The 19681-nt window shown below is 43.0% G+C and overlaps 1 protein-coding gene across 1 annotated transcript in view; it reads right to left on the bottom strand.

Annotated features, from left to right (window-relative positions):
* Positions 1-8716, bottom strand: part of LOC110485171 (myoferlin) — a 57488-nt gene extending 48772 nt beyond the window's left edge. Inside the window, exons 1-3 of the mRNA XM_036941044.1 lie at positions 8275-8716; positions 6824-6879; positions 6396-6487 (exon numbers count right to left, since the gene is read on the bottom strand). Coding sequence (XP_036796939.1) covers positions 6396-6487; positions 6824-6879; positions 8275-8362 — 236 coding nt within the window. The 5' untranslated portion in view covers positions 8363-8716. The remainder of the gene's footprint in view (positions 1-6395; positions 6488-6823; positions 6880-8274) is intronic.
* Between the last annotated feature and the right edge of the window lie 10965 nt (positions 8717-19681).

Genomic DNA, 19681 nt, shown 5'->3' with positions numbered 1-19681 from the left:
GGTTCTTTATTACACAATCAACTGTGATTAAGAATCCCGTTGCATTGCTTAATATCAGTTATTCCTATTATGTATACATAGCCACCACTGTGCCATGCAGCCACAATTTAAAGAAGTGTGTATATGTCAACATATTGTTGATACCATTGAGGCACTTTGCTTGTGCTGGACTGGAGGGACTCAAGAAAAATAAAATGATAGGGTGGTAGCGAGAAGACGACTTTCCTGTAGCTGAGTGATCTTCATAAGCTGTCACAATGACAAACATCAGCCTAGCTTAGCTTATTTTGGCAACCATTAGAGCCTTCCCCGGAGAACACTGGGAAAAATGTCATCTGTGCTCTGTAGTGAGGAACAACACTCGATCCCATAGACGAGGGGGAAAGAATCATGAAAGGGAGGACGAGGAAAGACTAACCGCTGGGAGCAATTAGCATCTACCACAGGCATGCCTGTAGTCTGGCCTTGTGTGTCAGGCTGAGGGGAGGAGAGAGACAGGAGAAAGAGAGAGAGAGTGAGAGAGAGCGAGAGAGAGAGAGAGAGAGGAATTGAATTGAGAGAGACAGAAGGAGGGAGAGAGATATAATTTAAGTGAATTGAAAGAGAGGAAGAGAGAGGGGGATAGAGAGAAAAGAAGAGAGGAGAGAAGAGAAGAAGAGAGATGGGAGAAGGGGAGATAGAGGGAGAGAGGAGAGAAGAGGGTGGGGGAGGAGAGAAAGGGGGGAAGGTGGGATGTTGTCATGCCTCTCCCCTCCTGGCTATGTCACCTGTTGAAATAATTTGTCATCACACACAGAGAGATAAACAATCATGCATTAAAACACGTCCTGGAAATGAAGTTGAACTACGGGGTCAGCGGTAGAGTTCACACCTTGGCATTGAAAGCAGGCTACTCTGAAGTTGAGAGAGGAATGCTCTTTGAGTCTTTTGTTTTTATTCCTCTTGGAATTCTACACATTTCAATTTTTTTTCTTCACTCAGTTAGTTGGCACTTGACTTTTCAAAGGCGAGCAGACACATGCAAAATACCCATTGTTGAATATTTTCCCCCTGAGGAAATGAGTTGACTGTTACTAATGATATGGAACACACACTAGCTGCCAGCACACTAGTTGGCTATATTTATGCACTGTGTAGTGGCTAGTTCCTCTTTTATGAGTCAAAAGCAGTTCCACACCATGAAGTCAGATAATACAGCATAATATGGAGTTCTTTCTTTTGCTGATATCAAAGGCCCTGCTGCTAACTGTGCCAGTCTTTTTGTGCTATCATGTCAACTCCTTGTCACTCAATGTCATGCAATGTTTGGATTGAGAATGAGTAATGGAGTTGGCAAGAGCAGGCTATAGTTAACTGTCTAGTGTCTAGCAGAGAAAACATACTGTATGTATCCATGTTTGAATATCATTTTGGACGTTTTAGAATTCTGACGTTGGATATCGAGGATTAAAAATGACTCAACAGGACACATGATTGTATATGGTGGTCACTAGGAGATGTCCTTATATCCAAAACACCCCCCCCCCCCCCCCCCCCCCCTTATTGAGTGTGTGTTTATATTGAATGAGTCAACCTCACCCATATACACACATCTGCCAAGGATTCTCAAACATACTCAAGATCAACCCCCCCATCTGCCAGTGACAAGCCTGTGCAAGCTCTGTAACTTTGCTTGTGTTTGAGTCTGGACTCTGCCAGTGCCCCCCCAACATTATAGAAGATCAAAGACGTGAGTCACTCTCATTATCATAGCCTGCTCTCTCTCTCTCTATCTCTCTCTCTAGGCATCTATATTAGAGTTCCTGCTGAGAAGTGGTGAAAAGCATGCTGCTAAATAGAGGCCGCTCATTACGTGACTTAAAAATGTCACAATGGAAATGGAACAACAATGAAGCATCAATACAGCTTAGATATGTTCCATCAATCTAAAAGCACTAATATGTTAAGTAAAAAGTATGTTGATACCTATTTCTCTTGATATAGAGAAGACACATGAGAGGCCATTTTGAATCTATTGAGTTTGAAGTGATTTGTGCTCATGGTGAAACAATAGCCTTTTGGAGAGAGAAAACTGTTTCATCATAGAGAGAGACAAATCCTCATCACATAGCACAGCGAGTCTGAACACGGAGGCAGGTACAGGGTGTGGTAGAGAAGCCGTAAGGGGTTGTGCTACTTCAAATCACACCTCACTTTTCACTTACCAATGTGGTAATCATTGAAGCTCTGCGGTAACACAATTTTTCCTCAACACATGTTGTCATGGCAAGAGGAGTTATGGAGTTACGTTATGTGGCCCATTGCAATGGAAAAACTTGAGCTTTTTTATGTAATTGTAGATCAACTAAGTTCTCTTTCAAATACTTGTTTCTGTATCTCACGTATGGGGTAAGCCCTTCGGGATGGGATCACAAGGACACTCCAATCACACAACCTATTATAAGGCGCCACGCCACGCCCTCTAGCTCATTATCGTTTTCTTCCTTACGGAGATCACAAGCTCTCTCTACACTCTCCTCAGCACGACTTGTCTCATTGTTTTCCTACTCAATTGTGAACTCGCCACTGAGGATAGGATACTGCTTCTCGTATAGAGTGTTAAGTACTTTTACCAAAAGGAAAAGTTGGGTTCTTCTCAGTCTCCAGTCAAAACTAGCGCCACATGGCTAACTTTTGCCCCACTCGCCCACTTAGCAGTACCTGCTTCGTGCTGCTAATTCCCACCACAGTGGAAGGGAGAAAAGATCATTTTGAGATTCGTTCCCGTACAAAAAAAAAGACTGCAGTCAGAGTACAGTATAAATTCAATACACTGCAGTATAACTGCAGTCAGAGTGCAGTATAACTGCAGTATGTTGCAAATAATGCGTCCAAAATAACACCGTTTTTTTTACTACAGTCAATTTGCAGTGTAAATGCAGTTACAGTGCAGTATAACTGCAGTTCAACTGCAATACACTGCAGTTATTCTGCAATTACTGTGTCTGAAATACCACAGTCGACTGCAGTTACTGCACTTTTACTGTAGTTTCAAAACTGCAATATTTTTTAAAAGGGGTTAGCCCACAGTGTAAGGCAAAGCTAACCTAGCTAGCTCACCGAAGACTTACACCACACGCTTTTTCTTCAGCTAGCAGTGTGCTAGCAATAGCTAGGCTATTAGGCCACAAGGTGAGTGCAAGCTAGCTAACACCAGGACTAGTTTCACAGCTAAATGTCGGCCAACACACGCTTAGAGATAGCTCATTCAACTAGCCCTTTCTACTCGGTTAGCCCACGCTGCAAGGTAAAGCTAACCAACTAGCTCATCAAAAATGAATGCTATCCACTTTGTCTTCAGATAGCAATATGTTAGCAAAAGCTAGGCTAATAGCCCACGGGGTGAACGCTAGTTAGCTAATGTCAGGACTAGCTACACAGCTAGGCATTGGCCAGTACACGCGTAGCCTTGAACCCTCCACTATCCGGAGCTATGGATACTACTACCCCTTCACAGTGTGTACCCAGCTGGCCTCCTGTTCCCCAACTGGCTCACCCATGCCTGTGTGGGTCCATGATGTCAGTGAAGAACACATATCCTATCTGTGTTGCCTGCTTGGGACTGGAGCATGTTCAGGCGGCTCTTGCTAACCCAGAGTCCTGCGAGCATTGCAAGGAGTTGCCGGAGTCCCCCTCGAGTTGCCGCAGCCCCCCTCGAGGCTCCTCTTCCTCCCAGCCTTCGGGCGAGGAGGCAACCCAACAACCACGAGCTGGGCCAAGGTTATGGGCGGTCTCCCCCCAGATATCCACTCTCGGTTCGACGAGCTAGCAGCAGGGAAAAGAGGTATAGGGGTTTACGATGAGGAGGACATCAGTATTGTGCGACTCTTCTGCAATGAGGATGAGGAAGGGGATGAAGACCCCAAGGCTCAGGCCTCAAGGCCTTCCAGCACCCTGAGTGGAGGGCCCTCCTCTCCCAGCCTGGAGTACAGGCTAATCCATTTGTGCGAAAACGGCGAAAGAGACTGGTTCAATGGGAAGAGACTCATCCCATACCGTCCCTGGGAGACAGCGTGTCCCCATGATCCCAACATGCTTGGTGGAGGCTAAACACACCTGGGACAAACCCCTTTCCGGTAAGGTCCCACCGAGGGACTTCACTGCCATGGACATGCAAGGTATGGAGGAGCAGTGGAACAATCTCTCGCAAACCACCTTCACCCTGAACGATGTGCCTCCCTTACCTACACGTCTCTCCCTGGCAAGATGGAACATTTCTTTTCATCCATTCTCCAGCGCCCCATCTTGGACCTACAGATCCTCAACAGCTATCTGAAAAAGTTCACATTCCTTATGCTTACACACAAAGTGCTGTCTTGCTTTGTTTGTCGAGGTGATTGGTTCACTAAAGTCAATTTGCAGGATTTTCACATAAGCATTCTGCCAGCACATAGGAGATTTCTCAAGTTTCCCTATCAGGGTTTCGAGAATCTCACAGTTCCCTTCAGGATATCACTAGCCCCTCGGACGTTCAGCAAGTTGTAGAGGTGGCCCTAACTCCCCTGAGATGGAGAGGACACAGGATCTCCGCGTACATAGACCACTACCTGCTCTGCTCCCATTAACAGAAGCAGGCAGTGAGAGACAGAGCTGCCCTTGTAGACTTCAGGATGAATCAGATAAACAGCTGTTTAGTGCCCACATATAGAGTAGAATATCTAGGCGTAGTTCTGAATTCCATCTCTTTCCAGGCCGCACTATCAGATGGGTGAATCATGTTGCTTCGTGCGAATCATGTCTCTCCATGTTCCAATGGGGTCATACAGTCACACTCAAGACGTGTCTCTGTACGTTGGGACTGTTTGGACTGTTGAGGATGAAATATTTTCAGTGCTGGGTGTCTGCCCTACGCCTGTGTTCCCTTAGTCACCTTCAGCGGAGCATAACGGTGTCCTCCCCAAGCATAGCGTCTCTCCGCCACTGACGGGACCCCTCCATCTTCGCCAACGGCACTCCCCTAGAGGTAGTGCCTGTAGTGATAACAGACGCATCTCTCAAAGGGTGTGGCGTAGTCTGTGAGGGGAGAGCATTGAATGGATTGTAGTCCCCACAACTACGTCATGCTCACATAAATGACCTTGAGTTGCTTACAGTGCTGCTTGCACTAAAGCATTTTCTGCCTTTTCTTCAGAATTGTCACATCCTGGTCAGAATGGACAATACGACTGTAGTGGCATACATCAACCACCAAGGTGGCACCTGATCTCTGTGTTTGTGCAGACCAGCCCAGAAAATGATTCTGTGGAGCAGCGCACATCACTCTTTACACGTGGCTCATGTCCGGAACAGACTTGTAAGTCCAGAGGTAACCCCCTGTATGGTGACTGAAGACTCCATCCCGAAGTGGTGGCTCAAGTGTGGTGGAAAAATACGGACAAACGTCCATAGGTCTCTACGCATGCGCAAAGACGCACACTGCCCGCTGTTTTTTGAACTAGCAAGAGGTGACGCTGCAATGCGGCATGTTGGGCTACCCCTCATACGTTTATGAGGATTTACGAACTAGACGTCACTGCGCCCTCGCTGACATATACAGTGCTGTGTTGGGGCCTCTGAGGGATGATTATGTCAAGACAATCTAGCTTCGGGGGGTACATGAGCGCAATGGAAGTTGACTATATGTGAAACACCCATATTTGAGATAACGAAAAAAGTATTTGAAAAAGCACTAGGGTAAGCACTTCTGCAGTCAGAGATCCATAATGTTCCTTAAGGTCAAATCTTAAGGTTACTTGCGTAGCCCCTGTTCTCTGATAATATGATTGGGTTATCTCAATATGCATAAGGAGGAAAACATATGTCTGATAATGAGCTAGAGTACGGGACTTGGAGCGTTATAATAAGTGGGGTTGCCCACTATTCGCCACGCCTCCTGTCTGTTTACGGCAGATGTTGTGTGATTGGAGCTTCCTTATGATCTCGCACCAAAGGGCATGCCCCATATGTAAGATAGCTCACTCATATTATCAGAGAACCCGGAGTTATGCAAGTAACCTGAAGATTTGACCTGAATGAACATTATGGATCTCCCTCCGCAGAAGTGCTTACTCTAGTTTTTTCCAGCTCAGTTTAAACTCAGCACTGGCCTCAGGGTTTGAACTTTCCCTTTAACTCACTCTCTGTATAACCTGTAATTACCAGACACTGTATTGTAATGACCAGGTTCACATTCTAATGTTGGGGCACTTTGACTGAGAAATGACAAGAGGTCAAACTGAGTAAAACACTATGTCCCTCCTCCTCCCTAGCAGCACTAGCAGCGTCCGATTAGCAGGAGGTGTATGTGCGTGTGTGTGGTGTGTGTTCTCTCACAAAACATTTGAGACATATACAGTAGCTACATGCCAGGTACGTACTTGTCTTTGCCAATAGTCTCATAGTCTTTCACAATCACGTCCAAAAAGGAGGAGGCATCCAATGGGGAGCCCTTTAGGTCGAACTCAAGCACCTGCAACCACAAATTGAGTTAGTTCATAAACACGCAACTTTGCCCATGTTAATTTCAATTATAAAATGTTGAAGCATGGGGGGGGGGGGGGGGGGGGGGTGCAAATGTTTAAAATCAAAGGGGAAGTGTTAACAGTTATCATTCCTCTATCTAATAATAACTACTCCATGTTGAGTCATCAACAAACACCAAGCACAGCGGACAAAATGTTAGCCTCATTCCCTAATTCATTCTCATACCCTCGTCCACATAATACATTCCTCTCGAGGCCCTTTTCAACATTCCCAGAGACTGCCAGAGAGAGGAAGGATTGTAAATGTAAATATTTATACTTACTTCATTCCACACGGGATTGAGTTCACTATCAATGGCCTTAGTTTTCTTCTTTTCACCTGTAGCGTTTACACAAAGTGGCAAGATTAAAACATGGAATATATGTGTTTCTATGTACCCTTTATATAACTAGGCAAGTCAGTTAAGAACAAATTCTTATTTACAATGGCAGCCGACACCGGACGACGCCGGGCCAATTGTGCACCGCCCTACGGGACTCCCAATCACAGCCGGTTGTGATACAGCCTGGAATCAAACCATGGTGTCTGTAGTGACACCTCAAGCATTGACATGCAGTGCCTTAGACGGCTGCGCCACTCGGGAGTATATGTATGGGTAGAATATATTTCTCTGGGTCCAATGCAGACGTTTTTATCTCAATATCAAATCCTTTCTGGGTAACAATTACGTTACTGTGATTGTTTTTAATGTAATGGCCAAAATAAATAAAAATAGCTTCTTGGCAAAAATGCAAAGTTCTCAAGCAATCATGCTGAAATTTCAGGCATTCTTTTCAAACAGCTCTTACACTAAAAGGACATTATCATCATTTTCACAATTTCAATTTTCAATCTCATAATGGAAATATATATAAAACACAGGTATATCACATGTTTAACTGCACTGGGCCTTTAACATATACAGGCAGTTTTAAAATTAGTAATACCTACAACATCCCTGGGGCTGGTAACATAGTGAGCCAACTTAGAGTGGCAACATATTCAACCATAAAAGTCGAATGTGCATCTTGGACGGACTCTTATCCTAAAATATCCATGCAAAAATGAAGCACATTGACCCAGCTGCAGAGCTGTTGATGACAGGGGAGAATGGGTGATTCCAACCCCTTATAAGGGAATATGTTTTCCCTCTGTGTAACACAATAGAGGCAACATTATTTAATGTGACTCATTGCCTTAAAGCAGGCAAAATTAGGTTCCGGTATCTCAGAACCAATGCACAGTACCATTGTTGTACCTTCAAAGCAAATCATAGTAGTTTTGTGCCCTTACATGCTCACAGTTAAATGACGCAGTATCTCCACTTTGAATACAAAGATCATCATGTTTGTGTTTATTGAACATGTTAAATGTTTGGGGACCACAAAATCCACCAGAATATCATCTTATTGTGGAATCTTGCAGTTGTTGGTTCAAAGAAAAAATGATAGACAGAAAATGGGTCAGTTAACCCAACATTGACAGCAAAGGGCAGAAAGGATAAAGTAACTTTAAAATAAAGAGAACTATAAAGTAGCCTAACTAAAAACTAGGCTACAACCTGAAAGCAACTCTGCATGTCTTCATCTTTGATTTATATTAGCCTACATTTGGAGAACGTCTTTGATCCAGATGTTTTGAACTTCTCAAGAATAGCCAACAATCAAGGCATTGAAACCAAAGAGAAAATGTAGGCTAAATGCCACAGCAAGAGGCAACAAAACAATATCTCACCTTTGAACACTACCGCTGCTATGGGATCTGGGTGTCCGAGTTTCTTTTTGGGGATGCCTTTGGCTGATTCCACTACGACGCGCAACATTATTACAGAGTTTAGTCTGTATTATAACACCCTTATGAATCACAGCATGTTCCTCTACCAAGGCGTCTCTTCACCAGCGGTCATTGTAACAGAGGAAATGCTCCCTTAGAGGAGGAGTGAAGTCCCGAATTATTTGGCTATCCACTGTATGAGTCAGAATGGAAAAAAATATTATGGATGTATGTTAAAAAGTCTGCCAGCACGTCGTGTAGGCTATAGTCAGAATCTGTTAGGTTACTAGCCATCCTACTTGTTACATCTACTTCTACTACTTGTGATATCGTTATGAATAAACAAACTTGACGCTGTTGAAATATTGTTTGACTCTTGGCTACTCAAAAAGGCTACAATTCGTCATAGCCTACGTTGAGTGATTTACAGTCTATCGTGGTTCAAATGTAGCCTACACCGCAGCGCCACTCAGAGGTGATGGGGTTGAACAACGTTGAGTGTGGTACCCTAAGGTGACCGCGGCGATTTTCCTTTAAAAAAAAGTCCCATGACCAACCTTATCACAGCAAGAATATTACTGCTATTCCTATACTTTTATTATTTCATATCTAAGTAATTTTGCTGGTTTAATTCGGCTATTTGAAATCTGATATGCCAACTTGTGTATTTGAAAAAAAACTACACTTTTTTTTTTTTAAATGAGGGCTTTGCACTTTTGTAAGCATTTATGGAGAGTGAGCTCCAAAAGAATTGGGACAGTGACACGTTTTACAGTCGGATAGTCCTGAATGAATCGTGAATAATGGTGAGTGAGAAAGTTACAGACGTACACATATCATAACGGTGAGAGGTTAGCATGTCCTGAGTGTATGATATATATATATTTATATATATATATATATATATATATATATATATATATATATATATATATATATATATATATATATTAAAAAAAATGTTTTACTTAAGCTTTATTTGGCTCCAAGATGACACAATCAATTATTCACCATACATTTCTATTGGGAATAAAATAATCTGTAACTACCAAAACAAACAGCAAATACATCCAACAAGTTCGTAGCGTCACAAGCTTGATTTAATCAATGTGGGACTATGTACAAAAAGTGCTGTCCTTTCTAAACCGTTCACCCGGCATTGATGAAAATACCCTCAAATTAAAGCTGACAGTCTGGACTTTAACTTCATAGTCATTGCGTACTGGAGTACAGAGACGAAACAACAAGACGGAAGTGTCACAGTCCCAATACTTTTGGAGCTCACTGTAGTCTATAAGTCATAAAATTAGAATAGGCAATATTGAAATGCCCCGGCCTCAAATATCCTGATTTGTCATTTTAGTATTGTGCACAAGCTACTAGGCAGAAACGGTAGGCATAATTGCAAAATATCTTTCCTATGCAGAGTAAGACGATGGCAAGGTTTTGTAAATCAGCCTCAACCACCTGATTGATTTTCATTCGATTTTTCTTAAATGTGGGATAATTTGTAGAATGTCAAATGTCACATGAACATATTCAAACCCCCAGTATTTAGGAAACATGGACCAGGGTTGGCCAAACCCCTTGGAGAGCTACATCTAGGCAGGACTTTTAACACTACTTATGTTGGTTCCTTATGGATAAGGAGAAACTGCAATCCATCCTAGGGTTAGACCATTATTAAGACAAGGCCGAGGATAAAGTCTACTTCTGGAGAAACCCTGATAAGGGAGGTTCTGCTCCTCCTCACCATGGCAGACGCAGGAGGGATGCCGCTTACTTCTATCCACCCCCGTCTGATCAACGCTCTACAACCAGCGCCTCATCGGCTTCCAGTGGTAGTTTTTTATTCAACGAGAGACTGGACGGACGGAAGGGCGGAGGTGGCCGCAGGCACGCGCATCGACGAGATTCTGACACTTCTATTGAACCAGTAGGTTGCTCTCCTGCACATACTGCGACTCCTTTTAGAAGCAATACTTATTTTATACCTCCAGCCAATCGCAATCACTCTATCGAGACATGTTGCAGACTTGTGGAAAAAGATGTTGGACATCTCTTTAAGAATAAAAAGGGGTCCAAATCTTTCCATAATTTACCTAAGGATGAAAAACAAGCTTTGCTTGATTTACAATCCGATACGTCAGTCCTTACCCGCCCTGTTGTAATAATACACCAGCAGTATGATCTCTATCATTGAATCTCTTGATCCTCTGCCTGAGAATACCTACTTTTGATGTTGAGTCGTTATACACACATATTCCACACGAGGGCAGTATTGAAGCTATGGAACATTTTCTTCTGCAACGTGACCCTAATGAACTACCTTCCAGTGCATGCATTATAACATTGGCTGAAAAAGTACTCACACATAACTATTTAATGTTTCTAAATGATTTCTTTATTCAGACGAAGGGTACTGCTATGGGATCCCCCATGGCTCCTAACTATGCTAATTTGTATGTGGGTTACATGGAGAAACAGTCTATTTTCAATCCTCTCCAAAATGTTTTCTTGCCTAACATCATTATTTGGAGACGGTATATTGATGATATTTTTGTTCTATGGAGGGGTGATGCAAAACAGCTCCAGGCATTCCATGCTTTTCTTAACTCCTGTTCTGATCATCTGAGATTTACTCTGCAATCTGACACACGTCAAATCAGTTTTCTTGATCGTCTGATCTTGTGTGAAGATAATGTTCTATACACTGATCTTTACAGGAAGCCTACTGATCGTAACAGTTTGTTGAGGGCTGATAGTTGTCTCCCACTTCCCTTGAAAAATAGTTTGCCATACAGCCAATTCTGTCGAATCAAAAGAATTTGCAAAAAACAATCCGATTTCGACAGATATGTGGCTGAGACGCAAAGAAAGTTCAAGGAGAGGGGCTACAAAAATGATCATATTAATATTGCCATTGAGAAAATTCCAAACAAAACGAGACATGACCTTTTTCAAGCTCAGTCTCGCAAAAAGACGCATTCTTGTGTTCTAACCACCCACTATTCAAAGCGTTCTGAACAAATTAAGGGAATCGCTCACAAACATTGGCACATTCTAAAATCTGATGATAGTCTCGGTAATGTGTTTTCGGACCTTCCCTTGGTCGTATTCTCGTGGGGCAGAAATCTCAGAGACCAATTGGTACACTCTGATTTACCACCACAAGATATTCCTGAACAACGTCTATTTGCGCCCCTACTGGATGGAAATGAAAGGTCAAAAATGTTATTACGTGCTCCGCTAAGGCAGTTATTTAACTTATAAATTGTCCTTGTGGTAAAAATTATGTGGGTAAAACAAAGAGCAAATTATAAGTACGTATCTCAGAGCATCGTAGCACCATTAGGTGTAAAAACTTTAGTTACCCAGTTGTGGCCCACTTCTTGGAGGCAGGCCACTCAATTTAATCTCTGCGTTATATTGGCATCGAACATGTCACCCTCCCTAGGAGAGGGGGTGACCTTGATAATTTATTGTTAAAACGAGAGGCTGCCTGGATCTTTAACTTAAAGACCTTTGCTCCCTTCGGTCTCAACGTAGACTTTGATCTGAAGCCATTCTTGTGATTATTGTGACTTTGCCATTGTAATTGTTTGTAAGCTTGTGTAGTCGAAAATGAATTTATGATCGTATGCTATCCATTTGTTGTTTGTATGCTGTTCTTTGTATGCCATTTTAATATTAACCAATGATATTAGGCCACTCTTGGCCATGATTACAGATACCTGTGTCTTTTGACACTGTCATCCCGCAGTGTTTGTGATTATACCCTAATGAAGACAGCTTGGCTGTCTTGGTATTTACATTTTTGCATTTGAGGTCCTAGAGTGTGGGGCTCTCTTTTATTTTCAAGTTTTCTACTCCGTTAGCCAGCACCTCGCCTAAATAGGTGTGCGTTTCATTTTCTTCTAGATTAGACCATTGTTAGTAACATTTTCTAACCAAAAATCTATGCAAAAGCATACTCTGAATTCCAAACTCTAAATTCCATGCCAAGATAATCTCACAGTAACTTCAAACCAAGTCATCAAGTTTTTAGTTTCTATTCAACTTTAAGAGAATCCTGAATACACCTGACCTGTAAATTAAACAGAGGTCAGGTGACCTGACCTGAGCTTTAAAACCTTTTTTTTTCAAAGGTGGGACCACCAGAAACCCTGGCTGGAGCCAATGGCATTCATGATAGGAAGTCTCACTTCACACACACACACCCAAGCACACACAAAAAACACCCTCCCACTACACCACACATGCTAACTGAAGCGCGCCTATACCCTACTCCTTTGATTTACGCAAAATTTGGTCATGCAGAAATGAGAGAGCAAATGTTTATCTGTTTTGGGAAAATCTGGGAATACTTGGCCAAGGAAACATTTCTGGTTGGTCTCAGGGAATGTAAGACCGTTAGGAAGGGAGACGTTGACAACCGGATTGAGTGATGTAGCAGCAAATATGATGAGCAACTAATGAGCATGGAGAGCCTCACAAGTTTGACAAAATCACATGATATATTTTCAGCTTAATAACCTTATATATATTTTAAATACGGCTATTTATTTACTTTTATAGCTTTTTTGTTAGACGCATGCTTTTTTAACTGTCCCCTCCAAGTTTAGCTGGAATTTAGACCCGAAAGGATTTTATAAAAGTGATTGGTTTGAAGATATGACATTGGCCATATCACCTTGCGCTGCGCAGAATATCAGATCTCAACAAGGATTGGAGAAGTGTCATCATCAGTACCACATCTATATTATGTATATCTTGTCTAAAGAGCAACGTGACTGCAAACAGAGATCAGTATATAATGACGAGATGCCCATGTATGCGTCCTAACAATGGGAGTCGTTGTCTCAAATGCGGGAAGGCAGGCGAAAAACCTAGGTCCAACATAGGCACAAAGAATACGCGTTGGGCTTATTTTTGGACATATCTTGCTTCGACTCTTCCGCTCTGCTGCAAAAGAGACAGATTTGAATGCCTAACTGGAATACTTATTAAATCAACTTTTTTTTGTAAATAAGTGGTGTTAGAATTTTTTTGATTTAATGCAGGACATGATTGTTTAGTTGCGGGATGCGGGACAAAGGGCCAAAATGCAGGACTGTCCCGCACAATCCGGAACATATTCTCACCCTACTGTGGATTCGACTTTTACTCAACCATTCTTCCTGACAGCTAAAGGCCCCGAAGCTTCTACTTTACGCAGTCCCTCCTCTACTCCTAGAGAACAGGCTACTCTGGGGAATGGCTATTTACAGATGGGCTGTGTACAGCTGCAGCAATCGGTTAGCTGCTCAGATAGACATTTAGTGAGAGAGATATAAGTATCCAACTTCAGCCATTTTTGCAATTTGTTCCAGTCATTGGCAGCAGAGAATTGGAAGGAAAGGCGGCCAAAGGAGGTGTTGGCTTTGGGGATGACCAGTGAGACATACCTGCTGGAGTGCATGCTATGGGTGGGTGTTGTTATCGTGACCAGTGAGCTGAGATAAGGCAGAGCTTTACCTAGCAAAGACTTATAGATGGCCTGGAGCCAGTGGGTCTGGCAACGAATATTTAGCAAGGGCCAGCCAACGAGAGCATACAGGTCGCAGTGGGGTGTGGGGCTTTGGTGACTAAACGGATGGCACTGTGATAGACTGCATCCAGTTTGCTTAGTAGAGTGTTGGAGGCTATTTTGTAAATGACATCACCGAAGTCGAGGATCGGTAGGATAGTCAGTTTTACGAGGGTATTTTTGGTGGCGTGAGTGAAGGAGGCTTTGTTGCGAAATAGGAAGACGATTCTAGATTTCATTTTGGATTGTAGATGTTTAATATGAGTCTGGAAGGAGAGTTTACAATCTAGCCAGGCACATAGGTATTTGTAGTTGTCCACATATTCTAAATCAGAACCGTCCAGATTAATGATGCTAGTCGGGCGGGTGGGCGGGTGCGGGCAGCGATCGGTTAAAAGCATGCATTTAGTTTTACTAGCGTTTAAGAGCAGTTGGAGGCCACGGAAGGAGAGTTGTATGGCATTGAAGCTCGTTTGCAGGTTAGTTAACACAGTGTCCAAAGAAGGGCCAGATGTATACAGAATGGTGTCGTCTGCATAGAGGTGGATCAGGGAATCACCCGCAGCAAGAGCAACATTGTTGATATATACAGAGAAAAGAGTCGGCCCGAGAATTGAACCCTGTGGTACCCCCATGGAGACTGCCAGAGGTCCTGACAACCGGCCCTCCGATTTGACACACTGAACTCTATCTGAGAAGTAGTTGGTGAACCAGGCGAGGCAGTCATTTGAGAAACCAAGGCTGTTGAGTCTGCCGATAAGAATGCAGTGATTGACAGAGTCGAAAGCCTTGGCGAGGTTGATAAAGACGGCTGCACAGTACTGTCTTTTATCAATGGCGGTTATGATATCATTTAATACCTTGAGCGTGGCTGAGGTCCACCTGTGACCAGCTCGGAAACAGGATTGCACAGCGGAGAAGGTATGGTGGGATTCGGTGGGATGACATGGATGAATGCAGAAGCAGATTTAAAGAGCAGGACAAGACACCCTCTTTTTGACTGATGATTGGCATAAGGGCATGTCCGTGATAGGCTTATCTGGCTTACAGTGGTGTAAAGTACTTAGGCAAAAAAGTACTACATAAGTCGTTTTTTTGTGGTATCTGTACTGTTTATATTTTTTACAACTTTTACTTTTACTCCACTACATTCCTAAAGACAATATGCACTTTTTACTCCATACATTTTCCCCTGACACCCAAAACTACTCATTCAGTTTTGAATGCTTAGCAGGACAGAGTTATGGTTAAATTCACGCATATCAATATAACGCTGTGTCATACCTTCTGCCTCAGAGTTATGGTCCAATTCACACATATCAATATAACGCTTTGTCATACCTTCTGCCTCAGATTTATGGTCCAATTCACGCATATCAATATAACGCTTTGTCATACCTTCTGCCTCAGAGTTATGGTCCAATTCACGCATATCAATAGAACGCTTTGTCATACCTTCTGCCTCATACCTCCAGCCACTTTAATAATGTATCACTAGCCACTTTAAACAATGCCACTTCATATAATGTTTACACACCCTACATTACTCATCTCATATGTATATACTGTACTCTATACTATCTACTGCATCTTGCCTATGCCGTTCTATACCATCACTCATTCATATATATTTTTATGTACATATTCTTATTAATTCCTTTACACTTGTGTGTATAAGGTAGTTGTTGTGAAATTGTTGGGTTAGATTACTCGTTGGATATTACTGCATTGTCGGAACTAGAAGCACAAGCATTTCGCTACACTCGCATTAACATCTGCTAACCATGTGTATGTGACAAATCAAATTTGATTTGATTTGATCTGGCGGACTCATTAAACACAAATACGGCGATTGCACATTTTGTCTGAGTGTTGGAATGTGCCCATGTCTGTCTGGGGAAAAAATAATAGAAAATCGTGCCATCTGCTTTGCTTAATATGAGGATTGTGAAGTATAGCATTTACTTTTACTTAGTACTTTTACTCAAGTATGACAATGCTGTACTTTTTCCACCACTATACTATTTTTTTTACTTCTACTCAAGTAGTATTTTACTGGGGGACTTTCACTTGAGTATTTTTTTATTAAGGTATCTTTAATTTGACTCAAGTATCACAATTGAGTACTTTTTCCACCACTGCTGGATTATATAATTATGATGTCATAATGCTTCTTGACAGTATCATAAAGTGTATTTTCTTAGTCCAAGTAAAGTGACACAGGATGTTCTATCGATTGTAGTGTGCATGTGTGTGTGTGTGTGTGTGTGTGTGTGTGTGTGTGTGTCTGTGTGCATGCCATGCATGTTTGAGTGAGAGAAAGAGAGAGAGACAGAGACAGAGAGAGAGTATAGTGCTTGGTTAGTGTGCCACTAGAGGGCAGAGTTGTCTTATATGACTGTGCTATATCCAGGGGTTCATCAAGTTGCATGATAAAGACAAATAGAACTGAAGATGGAGATGAAGCCCATATCCACCCTGCTCAACACTTCTCACTTATCTGTGGCTGCATACAGTACATACTCTTCTGATCTACCTCGGACATAGCCATAACCATATTTACTATATCCCCTGTGTGTGTGTGTGTGTGTGTGTGTGCATGTGCGTGTGTGTGTGTGTGTGTGTGCATGCCATGCATGTTTGAGTGAGAGAAAGAGAGAGAGAGAGAGAGAGAGACAGAGACAGAGACAGAGACAGAGAGAGACAGAGACAGAGAGACTATAGTGCTTGGTTAGTATGCCACTAGAGGGCAGAGTTGTCTTATATGACTGTGCTATGTCCAGGGGTTCATCAAGTTGCACGATAAAGACCAATAGAACTGAAGATGGAGATGAAACCCTACTCAACACTTCTCACTTATCTGTTGCTGCATACAGTACATACTCTTCTGATCTACCTTGGACATAGCCATAACCATGTTTACTATATCCCCTGTGTGTGTGTGTGTGCGTGTGTGTGCGTGTGTGTGTGCAGTTGTTGTAGCAGGTCAAATCAATAACTAGAGCAGGGGTGCTGCTAGGCAAGGGGGAGGAGGGATGAAAACACATTAAGCTTTCGCTCAGCTTCAGATCGGGCACAACAACTTCGTCACCACGTGCCCTCTTCATTTTATGTATGCTTGCTGTCTAAATTTAACTTGTCTCCAAATCAGCCAATCATTTGCTTGAATGCACGCTTGTGTATCTCAGCATACGTGCAAAAATCATACTTCGCCCCTCCTATTACCCAGAACGCAATCTTTCTTTTTCACCTCTCGGTTTTCTGTGAATAATTTAAATTTACAAATGCAATTATGAGTCAGATCCGTTATTCATCTACCTAGCGCCACAGCGTGCATTGCCATACAATTATGCATGAGCCCTATCCAGTCTTAATTACTTTGACATGGCAGCAGCCGTCTCTCACTCCTTGGACTGACTGGTCAGTGTTGGGGAGGCGTGAGCTCTATGTAGTTCAATTTGTAATTTAAGTTTTCAAAGTAACTTCAGTTAAGTCAAATATATTTGTCTTAAGGTTGCTTTAGTGTAGCTTAACGTCTTGCAGTGTGAAGTAATTGGTAGCTTGGTAAACTGTATTTTCGGAGTAGTTTCCTAACACTGGCTGTGGAGCATGTGTTTCCCCTTTCTTCAATTTTGCAGTAGAATGTCAGGGTGTATTACTCTGGTCGTCTTTAAAAGTCAAGTTATACTGCTCAAGCATGCTCAAGGGTCTAAGCAAACCTCATCCAAGGAGAAAAAAATGCTGTGGATAAAATCAAAGGAAAAAGTCACACCATTTCTGCTTTCTATGACGTCAGTCACATCCAACTCTGATCCCGACTCAACAGACAGCTGCGCACACAGTCCCCTGTCAAACTCTTCTCACAGTCTATATCTCCCTGTGTGTGTGTGTGTGTGTGTGTGTGTGTGTGTGTGTGTGTGTGTGTGTGTGTGTGTGTGTGTGTGTGTGTGTGTGTGTGTGTGTGTGTGTGTGTGTGTGTGTGTGTGTGTGTGTGTGTGTGTGTGTGTGTGTGTGTGTGTCTGTGTACACCACACGTGTGCCGGACGGGTCCTGCTCTGCCTCACCCCAGGGGATGGGTGACCTGGGGTGCTTTTGGTTCCGTTCGTCTGGCCGCCGCTTCTGTTTATTAATGAACTTGTCAGTCATCCTTGCGTTATCACTCACCCATCTTCCTGTCTTCGTCCCTTCAGTCCCCTTCCTTGATAGTCGCATCCTCAGGTCGTTCTCACAGGGATCTTTATTTGATTTCTAAATCTCATCCAAACATTGTATACCCAACCCACACCCAGCCCCGTTCTAGTATTTTCTGAACATTCTGCTATATGTGGTTCACAAGTGTACACAGAGAGTATCTGCTGTATGTTCTCATGCTCAAGCAATTTAACATGCTATTTCACCTAAAGGAGATGAGGTACACTCTGAAAGGATATGACGTGTTTTGTGTGAAAAGGACAGATCTTTGTATCATGTACCACAACAAGTTTGACATTTTCACGAAAGACCCCCTACAAACAATTATTCAAACAATGCTCTGAGCTGATTTCCCAGGCTGCCTGGATTATCACAGCTGGAAAAACAGTTTGTGGTTTGGACTCATGCTTTTCCCAGACTACGCCAAGCCGCCATCTCCCGCTGCACCGCTCCGTCCACAAATACAGCCCAGCCTTACCCCAGCCACAGACTGGCCATGGAGCCCTAACAACCACCCAGCCCAGCCTTACCACAGCCACAGACTGGCCATGGAGCCCTAACAACCACCCAGCCCAGCCTTACCACAGACACAGGCTGGCCATGGAGGCCTAACAACCACCCAGCCCTACCACAGCCACAGGCTGGCCATGGAGCCCTAACAACCACCCAGCCCAGCCTTACCACAGCCACAGGCTGGCCATGGAGGCCTAACAACCACCCAGCCCAGCCTTACCACAGCCACAGGCTGGCCATGGAGGCCTAACAACCACCCAGCCCAGCCTTACCACAGCCACAGGCTGGCCATGGACCCCTAACAACAGGGAGGTTGACCCACAGGGAGGTTGTCTCAGCAACACCCACAGGAACAATAATTAAACGACAGGATCCGACTACAGTACATTCTAGATGCAGGCGTGCCCTGTATCATCCTTGAAACCATTTCTCAATGGGAACCTATTTGCTCTCTGGAATGACACCGAAGTAGTTTTTTTGTTTATGGCTTTGAGAATATTCATCCCAAAATGTTGTTTAGGATAGAGGGTGCAATTCACAGTAATGTGAGATAGTAATAAAAAGACAGATCACTTTTAGCCATGTCAGATTCAACCTGACGCATTAACTGTTTATTGCACTTGCTCTGGCTGACAAGGATATACACAGAGGCTGCAAACTGGATTTATGTCAGATGATTTGGAGCCTCAATTAACAAGCTTATAGCACTGTCCAATGGTCTTTTCCACTCCTCTTGTGTTGCTTAGTAGCCAGTATTTAGTTGCCTTGTAATTATTAGGAATCGTTTGTTGATTACTACTCCTTATTGCTCATTTGATAGTGTGTATTGTTGGTATTTATTACAAGGTAAGAAACAAGTTGATCATGATAGTCTGTCTCCTTTCAACTAGGAACCCAGCTTTTGATGCCCTGTTTCTTTTTTTAGCCAGGCACTCTAAAATAAAATCAATGTGCTATTGTATTCTTCACCAACGCACATGGGTTAGGCCATAAATGTTACAAAGTGGTGGCACCCAAATGTGCCACTGCCATCCTGTTTGAGTGGCCCTCGCCTGTTGCATAATCCTGAAGTACATAGCCTCAAATTGCCTATGA

This window comes from Oncorhynchus mykiss, chromosome 13 (assembly GCF_013265735.2).
Source record: "Oncorhynchus mykiss isolate Arlee chromosome 13, USDA_OmykA_1.1, whole genome shotgun sequence".
Classification (NCBI taxonomy): Eukaryota; Metazoa; Chordata; class Actinopteri; order Salmoniformes; family Salmonidae; genus Oncorhynchus; species Oncorhynchus mykiss.
Note: the sequence above shows the minus strand (reverse complement) of the source record. Positions and strands in the feature narration are given on the sequence as shown.